The 12,233-nt window shown below is 41.7% G+C and overlaps 1 protein-coding gene across 1 annotated transcript in view; it reads left to right on the top strand.

The window, feature by feature from the left end:
• tweek (transmembrane protein KIAA1109 homolog tweek) overlaps positions 1–12,233 on the top strand; it is an 839,779-nt gene that overhangs the window by 426,749 nt on the left and 400,797 nt on the right. The window contains 4 exon segments of the mRNA XM_080283669.1: positions 2,587–2,771; positions 5,042–5,188; positions 7,375–7,636; positions 8,971–9,170. Coding sequence (XP_080139795.1) covers positions 2,587–2,771; positions 5,042–5,188; positions 7,375–7,636; positions 8,971–9,170 — 794 coding nt within the window.

The following is a 12,233-nucleotide window of genomic DNA, read 5'->3' as shown; positions in this document are numbered from 1 at the left end:
GCTCAAGTAATGTCACTTGTGAGTGAACAAGGCTGATCACCCTTAAATGTTGAGACTGAGTAGCCTATTTCTAGGCTCCTATCCTTCTGATGGGATAAAAGAGGATTAGATGATAGACCGATAGATGGACTTAGATTTTTATTATTATTACTGCTACTTTTTTTTTTTTTAACACCTTTATTATGAATCTGATATCATGCTACAGTAGACCCTCACTATAATGGACTAATTGGGTGAAAGTCAAGTTCATGAAAGTCAGTAGTCTCTTATGTCCAAGGATCACCCCCCTGAAGTGGGATTCCAAGCACATATTTGAAAGTAAATGAGTACAATAGCATTTTCAAGTACTAAAAATTTATTTTTCTATAACTTGGCTGAAAATTTTGCCCTTTTGCAGCTTATTTCACATCCATGTTCTAGCAGTTCTTCATGATTAATACAGTTTCCTATAGTCTCTTATTACATTTCGGCAGCCATGATGGGGAGAGGGCAATTACTGGTCATTTGTGAGTAATAGGAATTACATGTATTGTGACACATTCTGCCCCATTTAACAGACATTGTTCAGTATGGCTGACAAAAGGTCAGCCGGCTTTTGGCATCCAGTGAATATGGTATCCACTATAATGGGGTTTGTTATAACGTGGGTCCACTAATGATAATGATAATAATGAGAAGTTCAACACCCTTACTTCCAGGCCTGTGTAATGCCTTGTACAAGGAGTGCGAAATATGATGATAATGGTGATGATGATGATGATGATGATGATGATGATAACAACACTGTTTGGTGCTGGCATGGGATGCCTGTAACCAGTAGCAGTGATATAACTGGGCAGCCTTGTGAGCAGATTATATAAATGTCCATCAGCTCCGTCCCTGTCACTTCTAAGGTGCATGGTCAGTTGCAGGAAAAGGGTTAATATCAGCTTGCAGTCCACTGGGTGCCTGTTCAAATGAGCCAAAGGCTACAACCACTTCAGCAGCATTAGCAGGTTCAACATCCCTAGTCCTAGATCTGTGTAATGCTCTATATTGTACAGTGAAAAGTTGAGCATTAGCATGAAATAAGGTTGTGATGATGGTGATGATTATGATGATGATGACAACAGTGATGATGTTTTGCTGTCATAATTGGCTACAAGAGTTGGTTCATAAATCAAAATGTGTGCAAGTTGAAATTCATGGATAACCAATGCTAGATATTTACAGATTATTGGTGAACATGAATAGAAAGTGAAAAAACATTGTTGTACCATTTGCTTCAAGACAGATTAATAATTAATTCCATCCATCCATCATCTATCATCCAGTCCTACACTGTCCTATGAGGAGCATAGGGGCCTGGGGCTAAGCAAGTTGGTCCAGACATTAAGATGAGAGTGACCAGCCTTACTCATCCTTGAGTGTTATTACGTGAGCAGTAAACCCCAACCACCCCTTGGATATAAACCTTCACTGTCTCAATCCGATTGGAGCACTTTATTTACCCACCAAACCACCAGGTGTCATAATTTGTTTATATGGTTACTGCCAAGCATAGTAAATGGTTTCCTGGTGTACAGGAAACCACTTGGCATGTCACTCAGTGTAGAGTAACCCACAAGCCAAATGGTTTCCTGTACACCAGGAAACCATTTACTATGCTGTGTGGTAACCATATAACCAAATTACGGCACCTGGTTGTTTAGTGGGTAATTAAGGTGCTCCAATCGGATTGAGCCAGTGAAGGTTTATATCCAAGGGGTGGTTGGGATTTATTGCTCACTTAATGCCACTGAGGGATGATTGAGGCTGGTCACCATCATCTTTAATGTCAGGACCTACTTGCTTAGCCCCAGGCTCCTACGCTCCTCATGGGGCAACGTAGGGTTGGACGATGGATGATGGATGGAAGGAATTAATTATTAACTTGTCTTGAAGCAAATGGTACAACAATGTTTTTTCACTTTCTATTCATGTTCACCAATGATCTGTAAATATCTAGCCTTGGTTATCCATGAATTTCAAATTGCACACATTTTGATTTATGAACCATTGTCATTAAGTCTTATAAAGTACATAATACATTATTTTGTAGATATCACTGGTGGTAGGTGATGGCAACCATCGTCCACTCACTTGATGTAATGCTGCCTGCTTCATCCTTCGCCTTTATGATTCTTTTTCTGTGTGTGCCCTCCTCTTTTTCTACTTCTCTCATCTTTCCGATCACTTTTTATTACTCTTCTTTCCTTTTCTGGTAGCTTTACATTGAATGACAAGGCTAATGGTCTCCTGTAAGCCAAAAAATCATTTACAATACTGGGTGGTAACCAGATAACCAACACACATGTGTTCCCTACATGTCAACAAGTTGGTTGACGGAGGGTTACTGCCCCTCCCCGTAAAACAGCTAACTCAAAGACAAAAGGCCATCCCTTAGGGGATTATGGCTTCTGGCCATAGATAGATAGATAGATATCATTGAAAAAGATAACTCCATACATGCTTCTCAAAAAAGAAACGTTTGTACTCAGAGGTTCATAATTTGAAGGTTGCTAACTAGGGGAGCAACTGTACCAAGTTCAGCATGTGTACTCCCAGGTCTGCGTAATGCCCTGTACAATGAGATGCTGAGTGTTGGTGATGAGGGTGAGGTTGTTCTGATAACACTGAACCGCCCTCTGGTCTGTGTACAACCGCTGGCTGTTGATCGCGCTGTCCTTGTCTGGCTCAACTATAAGAATGCTTACGAGTATTGGACTGAGCAGCGTGCATCACTCAACAAGGTACAGTACTGTTCACATGTATGTGCATATGTGCACGCACGCACGCTCGCACGCACGCACGCACACATGCACGCACACGCATACACACACACATCAGAAAGAGGGAAAGACCTAGGTGTGATTATCAATAACAGACTATCTCCGGCTGACCACATCAGCGAGAAGGTACGGAACATGTATACACTGCTTGCAAATATGAGAATAGCATTCACATACATAAATGAAGACATGCTAAGAAGGATAATAACATCATTCATTAGACCAACCCTGGAATACGCATCAGTAGTCTGGAGTCCTCATCTCAAAAAGCATATAGACAAGATTGAAAAAGTTCAAAGGGCCGCTACAAGATAGATACCAAGCTTAAGGGACCTAAGCTATGAAGAAAGACTAAATAAACTGAATCTACCAACACTACAGGAGAGAAGGAAAAGAGGTGACATGATAATGCTATATAAGTGCATATCAGGAAAGGAGAAAATAGACATAAATGATTACTTAACATATGGAGAAACATCAGCAAGAGGACACTGCAAAAAACTGCATAAGGAGAGGTGATAAAGACGTAAGGAAATTCAGTTTCCCAAACAGAGCAATTGATCAATGGAATGCACTACCAAATGAAATAGTGTGTGCCAAAACAATTCACAAATTTAAGGATCTGTACGATAAATATGGTTTAAGACACGGGACAGTACGAGCTTGACTCATTCCTGTAAAGATACAATTAGGTAAGAACACACACACACACACACACACACACACACACACACACACAAAATCCTCAGTGTAACATATAGTACATCAGTATCATTTAAACAACACATCACAAACATTAAAAATAAATTAACACCAAGACTCAACCTCTTAAGGTCAGTTTCCGATACAACATAGAACCACCACCACAGTATACAAACGATTTATATATTCAGTGATGAACTATGCAAGCCCTGCTTGGGCTTCTAACCTCACTGAAATGCACTACAACACCTTACAGACCATACAGAACAAGGGCCTATAAATAGTCTCAGGCTGCACAGCTACTACACCTACAGACCACGTACACCAAGCAACGAAAGTCCTCAAAGTTAAGGATAATCTAGACATGAAAGGCACACAAATTCTCCCCACAGCCTCCGCAAACCCATACCATCCGGTACACTACATGGCAGCACATCCGCACACACCCAGGGACATCAAAACAACACTCTGCACATGATATCATGCACAAATACTGTCATCTTTCCCCCCTTGCCTGCCTCGAACCAGCTTCCAGAAGCAAATCCATGCTCAGATCACTTGCTGCTCCATTTAGTCACTTAAAGATGACACATAGCTGCATGCACAGCCTCCCGATATCCACCCTTCTGAATCCTACCTCCCTTGTGAGGACAGGGTCCACCTGGTCAGGCTGAGATGTGGGCATCATCCAGCCCTCTTGAGTTATCAGAAGAGGCTGGATGACTCCATTGCTGATGCCGGTCTAGGATGCAACACAGCATCCCATACTATTGAACACATTATAGAAGACTGCATTGCACACATTCACCTGCACCAACAACACAACATACACTCCTTGAGAGCTCTGTGGGAAAGCCCGGTCTCAGCTGTGGCCTGCCTTAGGGATTCGGGGCTGTTCGGCCAGACTGCCTAGGGAATAACTGCTACTACTGTTGTATATACAGTATATATGTAATTCACCGGGTCGGTCAGGATCACTTGATGGTCATGATCGTCAGCATTTTACCCTCCCGGAAAGGAGCTGAGAGCTCATATAGTCCGATCTAAGGGCAAGGCTGTGACCTTCACCCACCCACACACCCGTCCTCTTGCTCAAGGGGGACAGTAACCACCCACTTCGTCAGTGAAACTTTTCGCAACCTGAGCGAGGCGCGAACTCCCGTCTACCAGATGGCAAGCGAGAACGTTACCACTGCGCCAGCGAGCGATGTGTGTGTGTGTGTGTGTGTGTGTGTGTGTGTGTGTGTGTGTGTGTATCGCTGTAGAACTACTGTCCGCATCTCTCAGTCTATTTATATCTCTCCTTGTACTGTATTTGTCCGTCACTTCATTTGATTGTCACTTCTTCATCATAAACAGGAAGTGCTGATGGCACTCCAGCAGATATTTGAGAAGGTAGCCCAGTTCTTATTGTCCGTACATTATTTAGCACTTCATTTTATTATCTTACTTCAGTACTTTATTTGATTGCTCTTATTTATTACTTCACTTGACAGCCTTTATTTAGTACTCCATTTAACCATAAACAGGAAGTGCTGACGGCCACCCAGCAGGTGTTTGAGAAGGTACCTCAGTTCTCGTCGTTGTCGTCTGCTGCTCACATCACCAACAATGTGTTCCTGCAGCTCATGGTGGACGACATGGGCATCTGCCTTCCTCTCAATCCCTGCCGCACTGTTAGTGCTGTACTTGATTCTGTTATTATTATTATTATTATTAATCCACTCACTTGATGTAGTGCTGCTCTCAGGTGTCTGCCCTTTCCTCTTCTCCATCCTTCTTTCCTTCCATCCTCTTCTGTCTTTCTTTCCATCATTCTTTCCTCGTCCTTCTGCCTACAGGTGACTTTACACTCCCTCTTCTGTCTTTCGTTCCTTCATTCTTTCCTCTTCCTTCTTCCTGTGGGTGACTCTACACTGAGTGACAAGCCAAATGGTTTCTTGTACAACAGGAAACCATTTTCTATACTGGGTGGTAACCATATAACCAAATTCTGGCGCCTGGTGGTTTAGTGGGTAATTAAGGTGCTCCAATCGGACTGAGCCGGTGAAGGTTTAAATCCAAGGGGTGGTTGGGGTTTATTGCTCATGTGATGCCACGCAGGGATGAGTGAGGCTGGTCCCTCTCATCTTAAATGTCAGGACCATCTTGCCTAGCCCCGGGCTCCTACGCTCCTCATGGTGCGATGTAGGATTGGATGATGGATGGATGGATTATTATTATTATTATTATCGTTAGTACTGTACTTGGATGGGTGACCACCTGGGAACACCATATGCTGTTGGCATCCCTACGTGTCAAGTGGGGTTGGTGGAGGATTAGTGCCCCTCCCTGTAAAACAACTCTAAGCGCTTGACCACCCCGTTTGGGATGCATGGTGTCTGGCAATGGATGGATGGATGGATTATCGTTTAGTGGTAGGTGGGGGCACTCACTCAATTTAGTGCTGCTCTCGGGTGACTGCCCTTTTCTTTCTTCCTTCCTTCATTCTTTCCGTCCTCTTCTGTCTTTCTTACTTTTATTCTTTCCTCTTCCTTATGCCCACAGGTGTCTCCACACTTCCTCTTCTGTCTTTTTTTCCATCATTCTTTCCTCTTCCTTCTGCCTGTGGGTGACTATAGTGAGTACAGCAGGAAACCATTTACTGTGCTGGGTGGTAACCATATAACCAAAATGTGGTGCTTGGTGGTTTAGTGGGTAATTAAGGTGCTCCAGTCGGATTGAGCCTGTGCAGGCTTATATCCAAGGGGTGTTTGGGATTTATTGCTCACGTAATGCCATTCAAGGAAGAGTGAGGCTGGTCACTCTCATCTTTAACGTCAGGACCAACGTGCCTAGCCCTGGGCTCCTGTGCTCCTTATCGAGCATCACAGGATTAGATGATGATGATGATTATAGTTATTATTTATTTATAGTTATTATTTAGTGGTAGGTGGGAGCACTCACCATCCACTCACTTAGTGTAGTGCTGCCTTGGGTGTCTGCCCTTTCCTGTCTTCCATCCTTCCTGTTCTGTCTTTCTTTCCTTCACTCTTTCATCTTTCTTCTCCCTATGGGTGACTTTACACTCCCTCTTCAGTCTTTCTTTCCTTCATTCTTTCCTCTTCCTTCTGCCTATGGGTAATTCTGCACTGAGTGACAAACCAAATGGTTTCTTGTACAGTACATCAGAAACCATTTACTATGTGGGGTGGTAACCGTTTAACCAAATTATGGCGCCTGGAGGTTAGTGGGTAACTAAGGTGCTCCAATCGTATTGAGCCGGTGCAGGTTTATATCCAAGGGGAGGTTGGGGTTTATTGCTCACGTAATGCCACTCAGGGATGAGTGAGGCTGGTCACTCTCATAAATATCAGGACCAACTGGCCTAGCCGCCGGGCTCCAATGCTGCTCATGGGGCGAAATAGGATTGGATGATTGATGGATGGATTAGTAATATTACAGTACTATTAGTATTACCGTATCATTGTTGTTATTGTTGTTCTTATTGTTGTTATAATCCAGTCTTTTCTTTGTCAAAAATGCCAGTTCTTTCCAAGAAGTTCATTCGTACTTTTAACCTGTTTGTACATTTACAGTTACAAGAATTGTGACCTTATTTGTAAACTATACAAACTTCATCTACAGAAATGGCATTGATGAAGGTGAAGAATAATGTGAAATGGTTGAAAAACAGAAAGGCATCAGGTGTTGGTGATGTGTATGGACAGATGAAGTGTAGTGATGAAACTGGAAGGAAGTGTTTAATGGAAATATGTAAGAAGAGTTGGATGAGAGTTTCTGCACCAGTATAGTGAAAGATGGCTTTGATTGTTCACTTGTACAGAGTAACAGCATCAATGGTCATATTTATATATATCAGGTAAGCAACCAGGTGGACTCAACCGAGACACGTGATGCCCTGGTGGTGACCCTGGAAAGCACCATCATCTCTGCCTGCAACTCTGGCTCACTGGTATGCAAGGCCAGGTTCAAGGGCTTCTGCATGCGATTTGCCCCGGACTTTGAGACCAGTCTGGACGATTGGAAGCCAGACTTTAAGGACACAACCATTAACTTGTGCACTGTGTCTGAGGGCACCTATGAAGTCTGCAGTCGCACCCTGGCTGGCCACACTGAGAAAGGTTAGACTAATAAACCTAGCCTAACCCACCCCAAACCTAGCTTAACCTAACCTAACCTAACTTTATTTTATCCTTATCAGTCTGATGGTATACATTTCATATAATTCTTCCTGTTGCCAGACAGTTTGTTTAAGTTTTCAGTTGCACCCTGGCTGGCCAGGCAGAAAAGTCAGACCATTACATTAAGATGTATAACTTTAAGAACCATAACTTTAAAGACCACCAAGTTTGATCCAAATCAGATCAAAATTGTGTAAGTTATTTTGTTCACATACAGACATACAGGTCGAATTTTGACTCTACCCTGTGAGTTTGACCTGTGACTTACTGTTCATGAAGTTCATGATTAAATTCCTTTGTTCTTCCCAGACCCATAACCCCTAAACCCTTCCACCAAATTTGGTACAAATCAGGTCAAAACTGTTTGAGTTGACCTTGCCTTGTAGTCTTTATATTTGACCTTTCCCACTGAGCTTGACCTTTGACTGCCTGTTCTCAAAATCAGATCCTTCAGTTCTTGCCTTATCTTCATCTCTTCCACAAAGTTTGGTCTGAGTCAGGTGAAAACAGTAAGTTGACCTTGCCATGTAACCATGACCATATCCTATAAAACAGTATGTTTACTCCTTGGCTCACTGTCAACCTTTCCACCATGTGTAACTAAAATGGAATCAAAACTGTGTGAGTTATTTTGTTAAAAAACACATTGGTTGAACTTCGACATTGCCCTGGAACCTTGACCTTTGACTGATTGTTCCCAAAATTGATTCATTTCATTCTTGCTTTACCCTCAACCATTCCCCCCAAGTTAAGTCTAAACAGGATAGAAGCTATTTAAGTTCATTTTGCTAGGTTATTATTTGACCTAGCCCTGTGACTTTGACCTCTGTCCTATAGTTCTCACTAATAATAGGTTTATTCATCCACCAAATTTGGTAAATATCAGATAAAAATGAGTTACAGTATATTATTACTCATGCACATATGCATATGTGTGCATGCTCTCAAAACATTACACCTGCTCTTGCTACTTGAATGCAGGTAAAAACTTCCAGTCACATCTTGGCAATTAAAACTATGCAAGGCCTTGTTTCTGACTGGGTTGTTCCAACCACTAGTCCACTAGGCACTTAGTAGAAGAGGTGAAATTTTTGGTAAACTTTTTTCCCTGGCTACATTTGCACTACATAAAGACTCCTGATAACGATAGTGTTTGGTGCTGCGCAGAATATACGTGGATGCTGAACTTGCAGTGGAAGATGGAGGTTATTGTAGCAGTAGATATTTTGTAGGCAAGTGTTGTGTACTTGATGTGGACTTGGTGTTTGGTGCAGCTGAAAATGCCAAATGGTTGCTGAACGTGCAATGGCAAATGGAGGGTGTTGACCTTCACCTGGACGTCAACATTGGGAAGCACCTCAGTTCGCTGGCCCGCACTCTCACCATGCTGACTGGCGCACCAGACACAGCCCGAGCTAATGCTGCTTTTGACTTCCATGATGATGTAGATGACACTGACCATACCAGCTCTCAAGTGAGTTTGTGTATCCTTGTATATATTTGTGTGTATGTGTGTGTGTGTGTGTGTGTGTTCATTCATTCGTTCGTTTGTTCATTTATTCGTTCTTACCTTACCTAATTGTTTTTACCTAGTTTTATTTTTGCAGGAATGAGTCAAGCTTGTACTGTCCCAAGTATCAAACCATTTTTATCATACATATTCTTAAATTTATGAATAGTTTTGGCACACACTATTTCATTCGGTAGTGCATTCCACTGATCAGTTGCCCTGTTTGGGAAACTGAATTTCCGTACATCTTTATCGCCTCTCTTTTTATGTAGTTTTTTGCAGTGTCCTCTTGCTGATGCTTCCCCATAGGATATATACTCATTTATGTCTATCTTCTCTTTCCCTGAGATGCATTTATATAGCATAATTATGTTTCCTCTTTTCCATCTCTCCTGTCGTGTTAGTAGGTTCAATTTTTTAATCTTTCTTCGTAGCTTAGATCCCTTAAACTTGGTACCCATCTTGTAGTTGCCCTTTGTACTTTTTCAGTGTTATCTATGTGTTTTTTGATATGAGGATTCCAGACTACTGATGCATACTCCAGGGTTGGTCTGATAAATGATATTATCATCATTCCCAGCATGTCTTCATTGGTATATGAGAATGCTGTTCTCATATAAGTAAGCGCTGTATACATGTTACGTACTGTCTCACTGATGTTGTCAGCTGGAGATAGTCTGTATTGCTAATCTCACCTAGGTCCTTCTCCTTTTCTGATGTGTAGGGTTGAACCTCCTAACTTTTAATCCCAGTCTGGTATTTTTTCACTTTTACCAAACTTGATTACACGATACTTGTCCACATTAAATTCCATTTGCCATTTATTGCTCCATTCATAAAGTTTATTTAATTCTTCTTGCAGCTTTGTACAAGAATCTGTGTTGGTAATTCTCCTTTAATTTTTGCATCATCAGCAAACATATTTAGATAGCTTCCATTTCCATAGCTTGGCACCTCCGCAATCACTTCCGCAATCTGCAGTTTCCGCAATAGCGGACCGCATGTTTTCAGCTGCAGAATTGTGATTGCAGCAAACTCGTCTGAAACTTGCGGTATTGCGTTACAGAAGTACTTCCACAGTCGCAATTGTGTCTGCAGTCTCCCACGTGGCGGTCAGTGGCGGTTAATACAGGTTGCAGCATGACTCTTGAATATCAAGCTTAAACAGGATTCCCGGCCAGCAGTGGCGGCAGGCGAGGCGTCACTGCGACATTTAGCAGTAGGGATGGGCGATACCAGGAGAAGTGATTTGGTACAGTACGATACAATATACTATAAGTCAGCACTACCTTACTGCATTACCAATTGATTTACCACCTGTTTGTGCACTTTGTATTGAAAATTGTGAAACTGGATTGTGGTTGGGGTATTGAGGTAGCAAAACTGCACATTCCAAGTTTATTGCAGAATTGCGGTAGGCGAAGGTAAGGGTCAGAGGTTGCGGAATTATGATTGCGGAGTTGAATTTTAGATTGCGGTGCCCAGCTCTGTCCATTTCCAGTGTTACTGTCTGTGTCACTTATATTTACTAAAAACTTAATTAATGCCAGCACTGAGCCCTGTGGAACTCTGCTAGTCACTTCCCTCCATGATGAGTAATTTCCCCATATTATTGTTCTCATTTCTCTTGTTCTGAGAAAATCCTGCATCCAATAGTTACAGGTTGCTATGGATTCCTCCTTGGTGGTACAGTTTCCATAAGTCTTTGGTGCGGTTCCCTGTCAAATGCTTTCTTGAAATCTTGATAGATACTCTCCACCCATCCTTATACATGATTTTCCCTTTCCCAAACCAAACTACCTTTCTCATATCATACTGTGTTCTACTAGATGGTTTACCCAGACTTTTCTTATCAGCTTTTCTAGTATCATACTTGCAACACTGGTCAGTGATACTGATTGATAGTTGAGTGGATTCTGTCTGTTCCCTTTCTTGAATAGGGGAACATTGTGTGCTTTCTTGCAAATATCAGGTAGTTTACCTTGAATATTAAACACAAGAATTAAGCTAAGCTCGCATTTTCCTGTCTTCATATGTACATTTATTCAGTCTAGTTTTAAACACATGAATGTTTTTTGCCTGCACCACCTCATCTAAGTCATTTCAAATACCTATGTTTCTATTCGGGAAACTGAACCTTTTAAGTTCATTAAGACATCTACTTTTCCTCAGCCTGAAGTCATGACCTCTTGTCCTTCCATCATCCAACACAAAAAGATCCTCTCTATCCACCCTTTCCAGTTCCCCTACATTTCTAAACATCATGATCAAGTCGTCCCTTTCCCTTCTCTTCTGCTGTGTTGGTAACTTCAGTTTTTCCAGTCTCTACTTGTAGGTCAGTTCCCTTATACATAGTATCATCCTTGTTGCCATCCGTTGAACCCTCTCCAGTTTATCAATATGCATCTTCAAATGAGATGAGATGACCATATCACAGCCGCATACTCTAGTTTTGGTCTTATCATGGTCACTGTCGACTTGCTGAGCATTTCCTTGTCCATATTATTAAAAGCCACTCTCATGTTAGTCAGTAATCCATAAGTGCCATCAGTGATTCTGTTTATATGCTTTCCTGGTGACAGGTCATCCCGAATAATCACTCCTAAGTCCTGCTCATCCTTTCATTACTAATGATCTTATTGCCCATTGTATATGTCCAGTGTGGTCTTTTTCCACTCATTCCCATTTCTAATACAAGACACTTCTTGGTATTGAAATTCATTTTCCAAGTCTGGCTGCAGCTGTGGAGTTTGTCCAAGTCCTCTTGCAGTTATTTACAACTGTTAATACATTTAATATGTTTCATGATTTTAACATCATCTGCAAACATACTTATGCAATTATTCAGACCTTGTGGGAAATCATTTATATACAGTAAAAGCTCAATTAACTGGAATGCATGGGGATTCTTCCATTCTGGGTATGGAATCTTCTGGATAATCAAATGTTACTCTTAGAAATTTTCTTGGAGATCAGACAAATGAAGTAGTACCAAACTTGGGACTTTATTTCATAATGTAAATTATT

The sequence above is a fragment of the Coenobita brevimanus genome, chromosome 98 (genome assembly GCF_032717465.1).
Source record: "Coenobita brevimanus isolate Jiangsu-jjx chromosome 98, ASM3271746v2, whole genome shotgun sequence".
Classification (NCBI taxonomy): domain Eukaryota; kingdom Metazoa; phylum Arthropoda; class Malacostraca; order Decapoda; family Coenobitidae; genus Coenobita; species Coenobita brevimanus.
The sequence above is the reverse complement of the archived record's forward strand: the minus strand, read 5'-3'. Positions and strand labels throughout refer to the sequence as shown.